The sequence below is a fragment of the Chiloscyllium plagiosum genome, unplaced genomic scaffold, assembly GCF_037043375.1.
Source record: "Chiloscyllium plagiosum isolate Xiang-an unplaced genomic scaffold, Cpla_swu_hap1 HiC_scaffold_27, whole genome shotgun sequence".
In the NCBI taxonomy this organism is placed as follows: Eukaryota; Metazoa; Chordata; class Chondrichthyes; order Orectolobiformes; family Hemiscylliidae; genus Chiloscyllium; species Chiloscyllium plagiosum.
The window spans coordinates 68,292,897-68,310,732 of NW_028270165.1; the positions used below are offsets into that span (position 1 = coordinate 68,292,897).

Consider the following 17,836-nt stretch of genomic DNA (forward strand, 5'->3'; position numbering starts at 1 on the left):
ACTGTAGAGGACAGATGGTGTGATTGTTCTCCCCCACTCAGGAAGAGGTTTTTCAGGCAGTCTCCCAGAGTCTGTTCCAACAGATAAGGGTTTAAATGGTCTATTTCTTTCCCAAAGGTCTGGGCAGCATTCAGGAGATGGGGCTATGGTGCACCTCCCAAATATTTGAGGAGAAAGTGAGATTCCTGAAGAAGGGCTTATGCCCGAAACGTCGTTTCCCCTGTTCCCTGGATGCTGCCTGACCTGCTGCGCTTCTCCAGCAACACATTTTCAGCACCTCCCAAATTTCCACAACGACGGCGAATGTCTTGTCCATCCTTGGCCGGGTGGTAACCACAGCCCGATCTGGGAAGTTGTTATCAGATTCTCACACGGACGATCTGTCTTGTGAAAACAATTTTAAAAAGCTGAAGATCACACCGGGTCAGACATGCATCCATGGAGAGAGAGAGAGCAAGCTAATGTTTCGAGTCGCGATGACTCTTCATCATAGAATCAGAGGTTCCCTACACTGTGGGAAAAGGCCATTCGGCCCAACGGTTTCATACTGACACTCCAAAGAGCATCCCACACAGACCTCCATTTCCCCTCCCCTATCCCTGTAACCCTGCATTTCCCACGACCAACCCACCTCGAGGCGAATGGTCCAGGGTCAGTAAGGGAATGAAGGGACAGGGCAGTGGCAGAAAAAAACATCAAGGGCTACCAGTTCAGTGGTTGCATAGCAGAGCGAAATCGATGGGATGAATGGCCTCAGCTCCACCTCAAAGACTCCCAGGAGTGGGAGGAGGTGGCCGCACATGGGCCCTCCGATTGGTTGGACGACCATTGGTCCGCCAAGGGAGATCGGAGCTGCCTATTGGTCTGGACACATGTTGATCAGCTGACAGTCCCGCCCCCTTGATGGGAAGGTCACGTGGCTTGGCCCTGGAACCGAGGCGGCTCCGGTTTGGTTCCACCGGGAGGGAAAGCTTCCGGATGATCGGTTCGTCTTTTCTTTCTTTCATTTTTTATTGTATCGCCCGCTCCTATTCTCTCCGATGTTGACACCCCTCCCCCCCGGAAGGGTCACTTTCTGCCAAGGATCTCTTATCAGCTCTTCTTGGGCTGGGTGGGGGGGGGGTGTCTGGGGCCAGTCTGCGCATGCGCGTCTCTCCCCATGGAACAAATAGAGTCCTTTCTGCCGCGCGGAGCTTTGTGGGATGGCCCAGCCGCCCTTGTGGGGGCCCATCTCCCGCCAGTGGCTGACCAACCACCCGACCGGCAAGGGAAGTTTCTCAGCTGAGCTCCCCGGGATGCTGCAGACCAGCCAGCACCAGGAACAGCAGCAAGGCCGTTCAGCTTCCTTGAGCCTGCCCTACTATTGTGGGTCACGGGTCACCTTCTTCAAGGAAGGATGTAAACGCCGTTGGAAGCCTACTCGAGACTGGAATTGGCGGGTGTTTCTGCGATTGAATAGATTAGGGCTGTGGTTTAGATGGGTAAGAGTCAAACTGATGAGGACTCTAGTCAGGGTTAAACATCACACAACAATAGGTTTATTTGGAGGCACTAGCTTTCGAAGCGCTGCTTCTTCATCAAGTGGTTGTGAAGCAGGATCATAAGACACAGCATTTATTGCAAAAGATTACAGTGTCATGCAGCTGAAATGATAGATTGAACAAACTGAGATTAAGTCCTTCATCTTTTAGAATGGTTTTACTAGTTTCGGTTCTTCAATATGTAAATCCCAGAACTTCTTTTAAGTCAAATTTTCAAGACAACTTCAGGTTTTATAACAAAAGGTGCCAACACAGCTCAGACAATGCATTAAAGGTGTGAGATTTAAGTCTCTCTGAATCCCTATCTTGAGTCAGACTAGTTCTATTTCTAAAGTGGAATATAGTGGCAATTATTCCGATATGGTGGCTTAGTGGTCAGCACTGCTGCCTCACAGCACCAGAGTCCCAGGTTCAATTCTGACCTTCGGTGACTGTCTGTGTGGAGTTTGCACATTCTTCCCATGTCTGTGAGGGTATCTCCGGGTGCTCCTGTTTCCTCCCACAGTCCAATGATGTGCAGGTCAGGTGAATTGGCTATGCTAAATTGTCCATAGTGTTAGGTGCATCAGTCAGAGGGAAATGTGTATGGGTGGGTTACTCTTCAGAGGGTCGGTGTGGACTTGTTGGGCTAATCTTAAAAAAAACCTGTTGGACTATAACCTGGTGTTGTGTGATTTTTAACTTTATCCACCCCAGCCGCTCCAAATCTTGTCAGGGTAGATGTGAAAAGACAAAAAAACTGCAGATCCTGTAGGTCAGAAACAAAGACAGAAGTCGCTGGAAAGCTCAGCAGGTCTGGCAGCATCTATGAAGAGAAATCAAAGTTAACATTTCAGGTCCTTTCTGAGGAAGGGTCTCTGGATGCAAAACGTCAACTCTGATTTCTCTTCACAGATGCTGTCAGACCTACTGAGCTTTTCCTGCTACTTCTGTAAAGGATGTTTTCCCTTGAAGGACATTCTAGAACGAGGGATCACTGTTTCAAAATAAAGAGTTGACAATCTAAAACAAATAGGAAGAGGAAATGGTAATGGTAAAGAAGACTTTGAACTATCGTAAGGCAGAATTACATAGATTCTTGACAAACAAGTAAGTGGATGGATGTTGATGGATGGGTGAGATCATGGATTAATATTATTGAATGGCAGAACAGGCTTGAAGAGCTAAATGTCCGGTCCTAACTCATATGTACCTTTCGATTGCTTTCAAAGCCATTATTCTTTGTGTTATCAGTACATTTGGCTTTCTACTCCACAGTCAGTGATTTGAGTCCATGTCCTCAGAGCATTAGCCTGGGGTTTCAGATAATTAGTCAAGTGTCATTACCAATGCGCCATCCCCTCCCCTTGACCCTAGTGCAGCAGTCACATGATCTGCTTCCTAAATCATGAATGTCTTCATTTATAATCACGGCCAATTTCACAACGGTCTGCTTCCATCTCCACTCCTCTATCTGTGCTTAATCTTCCCCTCCCCCCACCGCAGACTCTCCGCTTCCTGCCAACGCGCTCATAGAAAGCCATTTTATTATTCTTCGGAGAGAAAATTGGCTGCAAAGTAATTGTGTTCCATCTTTCTGCTTCTCCATTCATTTTACAGGGGTTTTACATACGAGGCCTCCCTTTAAGATCTGATCCAGTAGCGAGTTTCACTGGGATCTCAATATTGTCGGTGTTTGCACATGGAAGGAGAAAGCAGTGACCGACCGGTGGACAAACCACACACTTGTACCGTGTGTGGTCTCAGCATCATCCTTTCACCTGACCTGGAGAGACACGTGCACTGTCACAGCGAGGAGGACCCAGGGGAAGGTGGGGACGGCGAGACAGGATTCAGCACACTGTCCGTGTTGGAAGATGGTCAGCGTCCTGCCGCTGAGGAGAGTGGGTTTACCTACTGTGCATGTGGGAAGGGTTTGTCCTATCCCTCCCACCGACAGGCACACAAGTGGGTTCACTGCGACAAGACACCGTGGAAATGTTCTGACCGTGCCAAGGGCTCCAAGAGCCCGCAGGAGGCAAAGCGAGACCAATGCCGACAGACTGGGCAGAGGCCTTTCTCCTGCTCGGTGTGTGGGAAGGGATTCACTCAGCTATCTGACCTGCAGAGGCACTGGAAGAGCCACTCCGTTCAGCCGCTCCTCGAGTGCTCCTCTTGCGGGAAAGAGTTCACTCGATCGTCTTCCCTCCTGAGGCACCAGCAGTTTCACAGCAACGCACGAGCGTTTCAGAGTTCTGATAAACGCAACCCGAAGCAGAGGAGACATCAGCTGCAGGGAGTTGGCGAGAGGCCGTTCGCCTGCCCCGCGTGTGGCAGGAAGTTTGCCCGCACCTCCAACCTGCTGACCCACCAGCGGGTCCACACGGGGGAGAGGCCGTTCGCCTGCCCGGACTGCGGGAAGGAGTTTGCCCAGGCTTCCAACCTGGAAACACACCAGCGGGTCCACACCGGGGAGAAGCCGTTTACCTGCTCGGTGTGCGGAAAAGGGTTCGCTCGGTCGTCCGCCCTCCTGACCCACCAGCGGGTCCACACCGGGGAGAGGCCGTTCACCTGCTCGGTGTGTGGGAAAGGCTTCACCCAATCCTCCAACCTGCTGACCCACCAGCGCATCCACACTGGCGAGAGGCCGTTCACCTGCTCTGTGTGCGGGAAGGGATTCATTCGGTCCTCCAAACTACTGACCCACCAGCAGGTCCACACCGACGAGAGACCGTTCCCCTGTTCGACCTGCGGGAAGTGTTTTAAAAGCACCAACAGCCTGGTGATACACCAGCGCTATCACACTGCAGTGCGACCGTTCGCCTGCTCCGAGTGCGGGAAGGGTTTTACGGACTCGTCCCACCTGCTGAGACACCAACGGGTCCACACAGACGAGAGACCGTTCACTTGCTCCGTGTGCGGGAAGGGCTTCATTCGGTCCTCCCACTTGCTGAGGCACCAGCGGGTTCACCCTGCTTCCTAGCATGTGACCCTGAATGGTAGCTGGCCTGAAGTAAAAAGTACTCGGTGAATTTCCCGTGTTGTTCCTTTGGGTTGCAGCCTGTTCAGCTGATGGTTCCCTTCATTGAATCTCTCACGGTGTCACATGAACGCGACAGCACAGGCCATTTGGCTCAATTGGTCTGAGGACACAGTTCTTCACCACTTGAGCCTCGTTCCATTCTCTCTTCATCAAGCACCCATCACCCTATCCTGCTGCTCCTTTCTCCATCTCGCTGGTTTTTCCAGCTACTCCCCCTTCAGTATGCTCAGTACAGCACAGTACAGACCCTTCTGCCCTCCATGTTGTGCCAGCCTTCTATCCTGCTCTAAGATTAGACTGACCTACATGCCCTCCTTTGTACTAAGGGATGAAGGGCTCCTGCCTGAAACGTCGATGTTCCTGCTCCTCGGATGCTGCCTGACTTGCTGTGCTTTTCCAGCATCCCTCTAATCTCGACTGTAATCTCCAGCATCTGCAGTCCTCACTTTTGCCTAACTTCCATGTGCCGAGCCAAGAGTCACTTAACTGTCCCTAATGTATCTGACTCGACTACCACTGCTGGCACCCACCACTGTCTGAGTAAAGAGCCTACCTCTGACATCTCCCCTAAACCTTCCTCTAATCACCTTAAAATTATACCCTCTTGTGATAGACATTCCTGCCCTGGGAAAAAGCCTCTAGCTATCCACTTTATCCATGCCTCCTAATCGTCTTATACACCTCTATCACGTCACCTCTCATCCTTCTTTGCTCCAATGAGAAAATCCCTAGCTCTCTCAACCTTTCATTATAAGACATGCCCTCCAGTCCAGGCAGCATCTTGGTACATCTCCTCCGTACCATCTCGAAAGCTTGCGCATCCTTCCTGTAATGAGGCGACCATAACTGAACACAATATACCAAGTGTGCTCTAACCAGGGCTCTATAGAGCTGCAGCATAACCTCACAGCTCTTAAACTCAATTCCCCTGCTAATGAAAGGCGACACACCATACGCCTTCTACACAACCCTACCAACTTGGGTGGCAACATTCAGGGATCTATGGACATGGACCCCAAGATCCCTCTGTTCCTCCACACTGCCAAGAACCCTGCCTTTAACCCTGTGTTCTGCATTCAAATTCAACCTTCCAAAGTGAATGACTTCTCTATACCAGGTTAAACTCCATCTGCCACACTCAGCCCAGTTCTATATCCTGTCAGTGTCTCATTTCAAGCTCCACAGCCCTCCACACTATCAACAACACCACCAACCTTCATGTCATTGGCAAACCTACTAACCCACCCTTCCAATTCCTTATCCTAGTCCTTTATAAAAATCATAAAGAGCAGAGGTCCCAGAACAGATCCCTGCAGAACACCACAGGTTACATAGCTCAAGGCTGAATACTTTCCATCTGCCATCACCCTTTGTCTTCTAATGGCCAGCTAATTCTGTATCCAGGCAGCCAAATTTCCCTGTATCCCACGCTCCTTACTTTCTGAATGAGCCTACAATCGGAAACATTATCCAATGCATTGCAAAGATCCATGTGCATCACATCCACAGCTCTGCCTTCATCAATGTGTTTTGTCACATTCTCAAAGGATTCAATCAGGCTTGTGAGGCATGACCTGCCCCTCACAAAGCCATGCTGACTGTCTCTAATCAAACTATGGTTTTCCAAGTAATCATAAATCCTGTCTCTCAGAATCCTGGGCCAGTAGTTTACCCAGCACTAACAGAAGACTGACTGGTCTGTAATTCCCTGGACTATACTTCACAGTTCACCATCCCACCCAGCTTTATGTTACACTTCTGCCTACACCAGTCCTACTTTCCAGCACTAGGTCCATAGTGCTGAATGTCGGGACACTTCAAAAGTTCATCTAAGCGTTTTTTTAAAGGTTGTGAGGTTTCCAACCTCAACAACCCTCCCAGGGAATGTGTTCCAGATTCCCATTACCCTCTGGGTGAAAACAGATCTTCCTCAAATTCCCTCGAAACCTCGTCCCCTTCGTTTTAAAAGTGTGCCCCTTGGTCTTGACCTTCGGATGAAGGGGTGCAGCTGCTTTCTCTCCACCCTGTCTGCCCCCCCCCACTTCATAATCTTATACACCTCAATCAGAATCTCCTTCTACCTTCTCTGCTGTAAAGAAGGTTAAAACAAAATCACACAATCCCCAGGTTATAGTCCGACAGGTTTACTAGGAAGCACTAGCTTTCGGAGCACTACTCCTTCAGGTAATCGTCTTTCATCTGAATAGATCCTGTGTATGCGTAGGACTTCTCCACAGGGGATGGCTGTTTTAGTAGATTTTGGGTGGAAGCTGGAGAAGTGTAGTATTGTGAGGTTATCGGTGGGTTTGCAGTAGAGTGAGGCGCCCATCCTTAATGGAGATGCACGTGTCCAAGAATGAGACTGATAACTAAAGAGTAGTCCATGGTAAGTTTGATGCTGGGATGAAACTCGTTGATATCACTGTGGAGTTGTTTCAGTGACTCCTCGCCATGGGTCCAGAGGAAGAAAATGTCACTATACATGGTGTGTAGTGTTGGTTGGAGGTCCTGTGGAGAGAGGAAGTCTTGTTTGAAGGAGCAGAGCTCTGAAAGCCGATGCTTCCAATTAAACCTGTTGGACTATAACCTGGTGTTGTGTGATTTTTAACCTTGTACACCCCAGTCCAACACCGGCACCTCCAAATCATGTTCTAAAGAAAACATCCTGAGTTTATTCAGCCTCTCTTCATAACTAAATTGTGCCATCGTAGGCAGCATCCTAGTGAATCCCCTCTGCCGCCCCTCCCACCTCCAGTACAATCACATCCTTGCCATAGTGTGGAGACCAGAAACTGCACACACTACTTCAGCTGTGACCTAACCCAAGTTCTGCACAGGTCCAGTGTACCCTCCATGCTCCTGTCATCTATACGTTCACTGATAAAGGCGGGCGTCCTGTATATATCTTTGTCATTCCACTATCAACCTGCCCTGCCACCTTCAGGGATCGGTGGACAGGCTCCCCCAAGATCCCACCGTTCCTCTGAATTTCCCCGTGTCCTGCCTTTCGTTGAGTATTCCCTTGTCTTGTTGTTCTTCCAAACTGCATGGCCTCACATTTATCAGGGTTAAATCTGACCAACTCAACTATACCCTCCTGCAATCTAAGGTGTCCCTCATCACTGCCAACCACTTATCCACAAACGTACTCATCACCTCCCCCCAACATTCTCATCTGCACCATTTATGAATATCACAAACAATGAGGGGCCCAGTCTTCTATCACCGCCGTCTGGCCCCTGCCACTAAACCAATTTTTGGATCCAACTTGACGAGTTACCTTGGATCCCATGAGCTACTACCTTTTACCAGTTTCCCACGTGGCTCCTTGGAAAAGGCCTTGCTGAAATCCGTACAAACTACATCATCTCTGTTCCTGATGAGGGGCTGATGCCCGAAACTTGGATTCTCCTGCCGTGCTTTTCCAGCACCACACTCTCGGCTCTACCCTCATCTACACACTTGGTCAAAGTGTGTTAGTTCTCTCGCCGAAATCGTTAAGGACCACACAACCCAGCAGCAGAATTACGCCATTTGGCCCACTGAGATGTTTCTCAACTTCATTCTCTGCTTTCTCCCTGTAACCCTCGATCCCCCTTACTAATCGAGAACCTACCTATCTCTACCTTCAGGACACTTGATGACTTGGCCTCCACAGCCCTCTGTGGCAATGAGTTCCACAGAGGAGCCCACCCTCTGGCTGAAGAGATTCCTCCTCATGTCGGTCTTAAAGGGTCGTCCCTTCACACTGAGGCAATGCCCTCGGATCCTGGTCTCTCCTTACAGTGTAAGTATCTTCTCCACTCCACGCAGGCCTCTCTGTTGGAGAGGAGGATGAACTTCACTACCTTGTGAGGATGAGGAGTCTGGGGATTCTCTCTTTCCCAGAAAGCAGTGGAGGTTGGGCCACTGAACATATCCAAGGCTGAGTTGGACAGGGTCTTGATTGAGGGAGTTGAGAGTTATGTGGGACGGGAAGGAAAGCAATGCTGAGCCCAGGTCAACCACGACCTTATCGATAAGCAGAGCTGGCTCAAGGAGGCAAATGTCCTTCTCTTGCTCTTATTTCCAATGATCCTTTAATTTTAATAATCACTGTAGGAGCACTGGAATACCTGCCATTTAACTGAGTGGATTCCTGGTTTTGGAGTATGCTGTCTGCATTATAATTTTATAAATAACGTGTAATAATCAGTGAGACAAAATTCAGATTAAACCTGCAAATGGGTTGAGAAACACTTGCCTTTGTATTTAGTCACGGACTCATTTCCTCTCGAGGGGGTAATGCTCATTGTTTTGGTTCTAGAACATTCCAGCGCTGTACAGGCCCTTCAGCCCTCAATGTTGGGCCAACCTGTGAAACCGATCTGAAGCCCATCTAACCTACACTATCCCATTCTCGTCCATGTGCCTCTCCAATGCACATTTAAACGCCCTTAAAGGTGGCGAGTCTACTTCTGTTGCAGACAGTGCGTTCCACGCCCCTACTACTCTCGGAGTAAAGAAACTACCTCTGACATCTGTCCTATATCTATCACCCCTCAGTTTAAAGCTATCTCCCCTTGTGCTCGCCATCACCATCCGAGGAAAAAGGCTCTCACTATCCACCCTATCTAACCCTCTGATTATCTTATATGTCTCTATAAAATCACCTCTCAACCTTCTCTCTAACGAAACAGCCTCAAGTCCCTCAGCCTTTCCTTATAAGACCTTCCCTCCATACCAGGCAACATCCTGGTAAATCCCCTCTGAACCCTTTGCAATGCTTCCACATCCTTCCTATAATGCGGTGACCAGAACTGTACGCAATACTCCAAATGGGGCTGCACCAGAGTTTTGTACAGCTGCAGTGTGACCCCGTGGCTCCGAATCTCAATCCCTCTCCCAATAAAAGTTACCACACCGTATGCCTTGTTAGCCACCCCAACAACTTGGGTGGCAACTTTCAGGGATCTATGTGCATGGACACCGAGATCTCTCTGTTCATCTACACTACTTACCATTAGCCCAGTACTCTGCATTCTTGTTACTCCTTCCAAAGTGAATCACCTCACACCTTTCCACATTAAACTCCCTTTGCCACCCCTCAGCCCAGCTCTGCAGCTTATCTCTATCCATCTGTAAAACCCACAATATCGTTTGGGACTATCCACAACTCTACCGACCTGAGTCAACGTTTCGGGCAAAAGCTCATCATCCTGTATCTGCAGTCCTCACTTTCGTCTACTGACCTTAGTGTCATACGCAAATTTACTGACCTGTCCTTCTATGCCCTCATCCAGGTCATTTATAAAAATGACAAACAGCAGTGGACCCAAAACAGACCCTCGTGGTACACCACAAGTAACTGAACTCCAGGATGAATATCTCCCATCAACCACCACCCTCTGTCTTATTTCAGCTCGCCAATTTCTGATCCAAACCGCGAAATCACCCTCCTACCCATCCCTTTGTATTTTGTGCAATAGCTACTGTGGGGAACCTTATCAAAGGCCTTACTGAAATCCACATACACCACATCAACCTCTTTACCCACATCCATCTGTTTAGTCACCTTCTCAAAGAATTCAATAAGGTTTGTGAGGAATGACCCACCCTTCACAAAACCGTGCTGACTATCCCTAATCAACTTATTCCTTTCCAGATGATTATAAATGCTATCTCTTATAACCCTTTCCAATAATTTACCCACATCCAAAATAAGGCTCATTGGTCTATAATTACCAGGGTTGTCCCTACTTCCCTTCTTGAACAAGGGGACAGCATTTGCTATCTGGCACTATTCCTGCAGACAATGATGACAACAATCAAAGCCAAAGGCTCTGCAATCTCCTCCCTGGCTTCCCATGCAGTCCAGGGGACTTAGCGATTCTGGAAAGTGTGCAAATAGATAACACCTCCTGTGAGCCTCAATCCCATCTAGTCGAGTAGGCTGTATCTCAGTATTCTCCTCGACAACACTGTCTTTTTCCAGTGTGAATACCGACAAAAATATTCATTTAGCGCTTCTCCCATCTCTGACTGCATGCACAACTTCCCACTACTGTCCTTGATTGGCCCTAATCTTACTCTCGTCATTCTTTTATTCCTGATGTACCTAGAGAAAGCCTTAGGGTTTTCCTTGATCCTATCTATGGGCGGCACGGTAGCACAGTGGTTAGCACTGCTGCCTCACAGCACCAGAGACCCGGTTTCAATTCCCACCTCAGGCGACTGACTGTGTGGAGTTTGCACGTTCTCCCCGTGTCTGCGTGGGTTTCCTCCGGGTGCTCCGGTTTCCTCCCACAGTCCAAAGATGTGCAGGTCAGGTGAATTGGCCATGCTAAATTGCCCGTAGTGTTAGGTAAGGGGTAAGTGTAGGGGTATGGGTGGGTTGCGCTTCGGCGGGGCGGTGTGGACTTGTTGGGCCGAAGGGCCTGTTTCCACACTGTAAGTAATCTAATCTAATCTAATCTAATCTATCTGCCAACAACTTCTCACGTCCCCCCTCCTGGCTCTTCTTAGCTCTCTCTCTCTTTAGGTCTTTCCTGCCCTAACTGAGCCTTCATGTCTCATCTTTATATAATCCTCCTCCTTCCTCTTGACAAGAGATTTGCCTTCCTTAGTAAACCACGGCTCCCACGCTCAACCACTTCCTTCCTGCCTGACGGGTACATACTTTCCAAGGACACACAGTAGCTGTTCCTTGAATAAGCTCCACATTTCAGTTGTGCCCATCCCCTGCAGTTTCTTTCCCCATCCTATATCTTGCCTAATCACATCATTGTGTTTCCCCCAGCTATAGCTCTTACCCTGTGCTATATACCTATCCCTTTCCATCACTAAAATGAATATACCAAATTGTGGTCACTATCAGCAAAGTGCTCACCTACCAGGTTCATGCCCCAGTACCAAATCCAATGTGGCCTCGCCCCTTGTTGGTCTGTCTACATACTGTGTCAGGAAACCCTCCTACACACATTGGACAAAAACTGATTCATCTAATTCACACTCCAGCATTCCCAGTCAATATTTGGAAAGTTCAAGTCTCCCAGAACAACTACCCTGTCACTCTCGCTCCTATCCAGAATCACCTTTGCTATCCTTTCCTCTCCATCTCCTTTCCACGCAGGACGGTCTAAATTGGGTCCTATTAGCTGCTCCCTCTTGTTTCGCATCGCTCAAGTTGAAACATATATGAGACATACAGCTTGAGGGTAGGCGATGGCCTAGTGACAGTATCGCTAGACTGTTAATCCAGAGGCCCAGGTAATGCTCTGGGGAACTGGGCTCAAATCCCGCCACGGCAGATGGTGTAATTAGAACTCGAATCCTTTGTCAAACGTTGGAAAAACCCGCCCGGTTTACTGACACCCTTAAGGGAAGGAATCTTCCATCCCTACCTGGTCTGGCCTACATGCGACTCCAGACCCACAGCATTGTTGTTGACTCTTAACTGCCCTCTGGGCAATAAATGCTGGCTTGGCCAGCCACGTCCTCATCCCGTGAATGAATTTTTAAAAAATACAAGATTACACTCAGATCCCTGACCAGAAATGGCACAACCAGACCCTTAAACGTAACAGTTTATTGCCATTCCAAGCAAGGAAACACAACTACACAGGATTAGTGTTAACGTGGGAGCGACCGTTACAAAGTGCCCAGATCTGGGTCAAAATGGGTCTCACTCCTCAATCCCAAAAGACAAACCATCCCCCCCCCCACCCCCCCAACCCTGTGTCTGATCCTCATTAAGGTCCTTCCCACGCTTACATCGAAAGGAGGGGAGACAGTGGAGTGTTCGCCCACAGAATTCCCAGGCGCACCCCTCCCAAACCCATCAGAGATTTGTAAAGCTGGGGCACAGAAGATGCATCTCTCTCTCTCTCTTGTCTCCTCCTCCACCTGCACCCACAGCCAGTGAAATACCTCTGAGCTTGGACTGGGGGAGGGGAGCAAGAGTGAGAGAGATAGAAGGGAGGCGGGGGTTCCCTCACCTGACTCTGCCGGAGCAAACCTCAACTCAATGAACAAACCGCCCTGCCCCCAGCCCTGAGCATGTCTCCTATCCTCTGCAGCCTGCGCCCCCACCCCAATGCCCCGGCTTTAGTCACAGGCCTCTTTGTACTTCTGATGGAGGTCCATGACGTCATCGCGACAGATGCGCACCCAGCCGGTCTCCTTGACGTGGTAGAGGCTGACGATCCCCCCGGAGTAGGCGTCGCGGTAAGTGGCGTGGTAGATAGCTTTCTTGGCCAGCTCGTAGGCCTCGGCGGGGCTCATGTCATGGCGGTATGCCCGGTCCAGCACGCCGTACGCGTAGACGGAGCCCGAGCCCACCGAGAAGACCTGGCCCGAGACTCGATTCCCCTCGCTGTCGACGTAATAGAGACCTGGAGGAGGGGGTGTGTGAGAGAGAGAGAGAAAGTCAGAGAGGGTGGGAGAGAACCAAGGCAGAAGCACCATCCAAGATGGCCGACTGCAGGGGCAGCACACATTTCAGAGACTCGAAGGTGACACGGTGGCTCAGTGGTTAGCGCTGCTGCCTCACGGCGCCAGGGACCCAGGTTCGATTCCCGCCTCGGGTAACTGTCTGTGTGGAGTTTGCACATTCTCCCCCCAGTGCATCTGTGTGGGTTTCCACCCACAGTCCAAAGGTGTGCAGGTTAGGGTGGATTGGCCGGGCGAAATTACCCATAGTGCCCAGGGATGTGCAGGTTAGGGTGGATTGGCCATGCTAAATTACCCATAGTGCCCAGGGATGTGAAGGTTAGGATGGATTGGCCGTGCTAAATTACCCATCGTGCCCAGGGATGTGAAGGTTAGGATGGATTGGCCGTGCTAAATTACCCATCGTGCCCAGGGATGTGCAGGTTAGGCTGGATTGACCATGCTAAATTACCCATAGTGCCCAGGGATGTATAGGTTAGGCTGGATTGGCCGTGCTAAATTACCCATAGTGCCCAGGGATGTGCAGGTTAGGGTGGATTGGTTGTGATAAATTACCCATAGTGCCCAGGAATGTACAGGTTAGGGTGGATTGGCCATGCTAAATTACCCATAGTGCCCAGGGATGTGCAGGTTAGGGTGGATTGGTTGTGATAAATTACCCATAGTGCCCAGGAATATACAGGTTAGGGTGGATTGGCCATGCTAAATTAACCACAGTGCCCAGTGGTATGTAGGTTAGGTGCATTAGTCAGGGGTAAATGTGGGGTAACAGGGTAGGGGAATGGGTCTGGGTGGGATACTCTGCTTATTGGGCTGCAGGACCTCTGTCCACAGCACAGGGATTCTCGGATTGAGATGAGTCCCGTCAACACCCAACCTGAGGGATAAGGAGGGTGAATGGACAGTACCCCAGGCTGCCCCCTTACCTGGCCCTCTCTTGTCCCAGCCACAGATCATGGTGCCCATGGAGAGGCCCATGCCTTTGTACTGGTAGACCATGTTAGCCAGCAGCTTGGAGGCAGCAGCCACAGAGATCCTCTCCTTGTTCCTCAGCTCGTAGATGCGGCACTGACGGGCCAGGAGGCGCTCCCAGAAGCTGCAGTCAGCTGCCCCCCCGGCCATAGTACCCAGGAGGTATGGGTTAATCTCAATCACCTTCTTCACCGTCTGGGACGCCACGTAAGAGCCGGCAGTGGCCCGGGAATCCACCGCCACAATCACACCGTGGGCAAACTGGACCGGAGAGAGAGAGAGAGAAAGGAAATCAGAGACACTGTCGGGGTGGGAGGCCACGGCTGCTTGTTCAGTCTTTACCGTCATCCATCCTTCCTGTTCACAACCTCTCTCGTCCCGTCTCTCTCCGTCACCCCGTCCCTCCCACACCCCTCCCCATGCAGTCTGTCTCCTTCCTGTCTCTCACCCACCTCGGTCGGGGGTGGGGGGTGGGGAGGTGAGTGGGTGAGAGTGTGGGGGTGGGGCAAGTGAGTTTGCGGGGGGGGGGGGTGAGTGTTGGGGTTGAGGGGGGTGTGTGTGGGGGGGGGGAATGGGGGGTGGCGAGGGACAGGGTGAGGTGGGGGTTGAGGGGGGGTGGGGAGGGGGAGGGTGTTGGGGGTGGGGTGGTGAGGGTGTGTGGGGGGGGGTTGTGGGAGGGGGTGGGGGGGTTGTGGGGTGGGTGGGTGTTGGATGGGGTGTGTGTGTGAGGGGGAGTGTGAGGTGGGAGGGGGTGGGGGGAGTGAGTCTTGGGGGTGTGTGTGGGGTTGGGAGGGGGGTGAGGGGGGAGTGTGGGGTGAGGGGGGTGAGGGGGTTGGGAGGGGGAAGGGGGGGTTGAGGGTGTGTGAGGTCTGTGTGGGGTGGAGTGTGTGTGGGGGGGGGTGAGGGGGGAGTTGAGGGAGGGGGTGAGGGGTGATGGGGTGGGGGGTCGGTGCCGCGGGAGCTGGCTCTGACCCGGAAGCCCAAGGTGGTGGTTCCGTGTAAAATCTCGATCCTGTCCCCGGTGCCACTCTCCCGGGCCCCCGGGGCCAGCAGGAAATCCAGCCCCAGCAGCTCCCGGCCTCGGTCTGGGCCTGGGGCCGCTGCCGCTCCCAGCCCCGGGGACCAGCTGCTCCGGGACCCCGACGAGGGACAACTCAGCACGTCCGCCAGCGCCATCTTGATCCGGAAGTGGGGGGGAGGGAGGGTGAGCGAGCGGGACCGGAAATGGCGTCACGCGGATCGATGTGATCGTGGTTCGATGTATGTCCCTGGAAGACCCGGAAGTGGGTGGTCCTGGATGACTCAGGCTGCAGCAGGTGGAGCAACAGAGTTTGTTGTGTCATCCCCCGGACATTGGGAGGCGCTGCTGCCCCTTACATCTTACATTAACAATCATATTATATATTTACAGTTACATCTTACATTTACTGTTACATCTTACATTTACAGTTACATCTTACATTTACAGTTACATCTTATATTTACAGTTACATCTTACATTTACTGTTACATCTTACATTTACAGTTACATCTTACATTTACAGTTACATCTTATATTTACAGTTACATCTTACATTTACTGTTACATCTTACATTTACAGTTACATCTTATATTTACTGTTACATCTTATATTTACTGTTACATCTTACATTTACTGTTACATCTTACATTTACAGTTACATCTTATATTTACTGTTACGTCTTATATTTACAGTTACATCTTACATTTACTGTTACATCTTATATTTACAGTTACATCTTATATTTACTGTTACATCTTATATTTACAGTTACATCTTACATTTACTGTTACATCTTACATTTACTGTTACATCTTATATTTACAGTTACATCTTATATTTACTGTTACATCTTATATTTACAGTTACATCTTACATTTACAGTTACATCTTACATTTACTGTTACATCTTATATTTACAGTTACATCTTACATTTACTGTTACATCTTACATTTACAGTTACATCTTACATTTACTGTTACATCTTACATTTACAGTTACATCTTACATTTACTGTTACATCTTATATTTACTGTTACATCTTACATTTACAGTTACATCTTATATTTACTGTTACATCTTACATTTACTGTTACATCTTATATTTACTGTTACATCTTATATTTACTGTTACATCTTACATTTACTGTTACATCTTACATTTACAGTTACATCTTATATTTACAGTTACATCTTATATTTACTGTTACATCTTATATTTACAGTTACATCTTACATTTACTGTTACATCTTATATTTACTGTTACATCTTATATTTACTGTTACATCTTACATTTACAGTTACATCTTATATTTACTGTTACATCTTATATTTACAGTTACATCTTATATTTACAGTTACATCTTATATTTACTGTTACATCTTACATTTACTGTTACATCTTATATTTACAGTTACATCTTATATTTACTGTTACATCTTATATTTACAGTTACATCTTATATTTACTGTTACATCTTATATTTACAGTTACATCTTATATTTACTGTTACATCTTATATTTACTGTTACATCTTACATTTACTGTTACATCTTATATTTACAGTTACATCTTACATTTACTGTTACATCTTACATTTACAGTTACATCTTACATTTACAGTTACATCTTACATTTACTGTTACATCTTACATTTACTGTTACATCTTACATTTACAGTTACATCTTACATTTACTGTTACATCTTATATTTACAGTTACATCTTATATTTACAGTTACATCTTACATTTACTGTTACATCTTATATTTACAGTTACATCTTACATTTACTGTTACATCTTACATTTACAGTTACATCTTACATTTACTGTTACATCTTATATTTACTGTTACATCTTATATTTACAGTTACATCTTACATTTACTGTTACATCTTATATTTACAGTTACATCTTATATTTACAGTTACATCTTACATTTACAGTTACATCTTACATTTACTGTTACATCTTATATTTACAGTTACATCTTATATTTACAGTTACATCTTAAATTTACTGTTACATCTTATATTTACTGTTACATCTTACATTTACAGTTACATCTTACATTTACAGTTACATCTTACATTAACAATTACATCTTATATTTACTGTTACATCTTATATTTACAGTTACATCTTACATTTACTGTTACATCTTATATTTACAGTTACATCTTATATTTACAGTTACATCTTACATTTACAGTTACATCTTATATCTACTGTTACATCTTACATTTACTGTTACATCTTATATTTACAGTTACATCTTATATTTACTGTTACATCTTACATTTACTGTTACATCTTATATTTACTGTTACATCTTACATTTACTGTTACATCTTATATTTACTGTTACATCTTATATTTACAGTTACATCTTACATTTACAGTTACATCTTATATTTACAGTTATATCTCACATTAACAATTACATCTTATATTTACTGTTACATCTTATATTTACAGTTACATCTTACATTTACAGTTACATCTTACATTTACTGTTACATCTTATATTTACTGTTACATCTTACATTTACAGTTACATCTTATATTTACTGTTACATCTTACATTTACTGTTACATCTTATATTTACAGTTACATCTTACATTTACTGTTACATCTTACATTAACAATTACATCTTATATTTACTGTTACATCTTATATTTACAGTTACATCTTACATTTACTGTTACATCTTATATTTACAGTTACATCTTACATTTACTGTTACATCTTATATTTACAGTTACATCTTATATTTACTGTTACATCTTATATTTACTGTTACATCTTACATTTACAGTTACATCTTATATTTACAGTTACATCTT

At 47.3% G+C, this 17,836-nt stretch overlaps 2 protein-coding genes across 4 annotated transcripts; one reads left to right on the forward strand and one right to left on the reverse strand.

Moving 5' to 3' along the window:
- Positions 1-905: 905 nt before the first annotated feature.
- Positions 906-4,552, forward strand: LOC122543597 (uncharacterized). 3 transcript variants are annotated; one of them, XM_043682421.2, is made up of 3 exons: positions 960-985; positions 2,436-2,630; positions 3,141-4,552. In XM_043682421.2, exon 3 carries the CDS (start codon positions 3,223-3,225, stop codon positions 4,501-4,503), a length of 1,281 nt encoding a protein of 426 aa, XP_043538356.1. In that variant the 5' UTR covers positions 960-985; positions 2,436-2,630; positions 3,141-3,222; the 3' UTR covers positions 4,504-4,552. The 3 variants fall into 3 exon arrangements, with proteins under 3 accessions (XP_043538355.1, XP_043538356.1, XP_087830962.1); XM_043682420.2 differs by lacking the exon at positions 2,436-2,630 and having other exon boundaries at positions 906-985; XM_087974836.1 differs by lacking the exons at positions 960-985; positions 2,436-2,630 and adding an exon at positions 1,337-1,481.
- Positions 4,553-12,115: 7,563 nt separating this feature from the next.
- LOC122545558 (proteasome subunit beta type-5-like) lies at positions 12,116-15,163 on the reverse strand. The gene is made up of 3 exons (XM_087974818.1): positions 14,938-15,163; positions 13,920-14,226; positions 12,116-12,935 (listed from the first exon to the last, which is right to left on the reverse strand). The coding sequence occupies exons 1-3, from the start codon at positions 15,139-15,141 to the stop codon at positions 12,649-12,651; spliced, it is 798 nt and encodes a 265-aa protein (XP_087830944.1). The 5' UTR covers positions 15,142-15,163; the 3' UTR covers positions 12,116-12,648.
- Between the last annotated feature and the right edge of the window lie 2,673 nt (positions 15,164-17,836).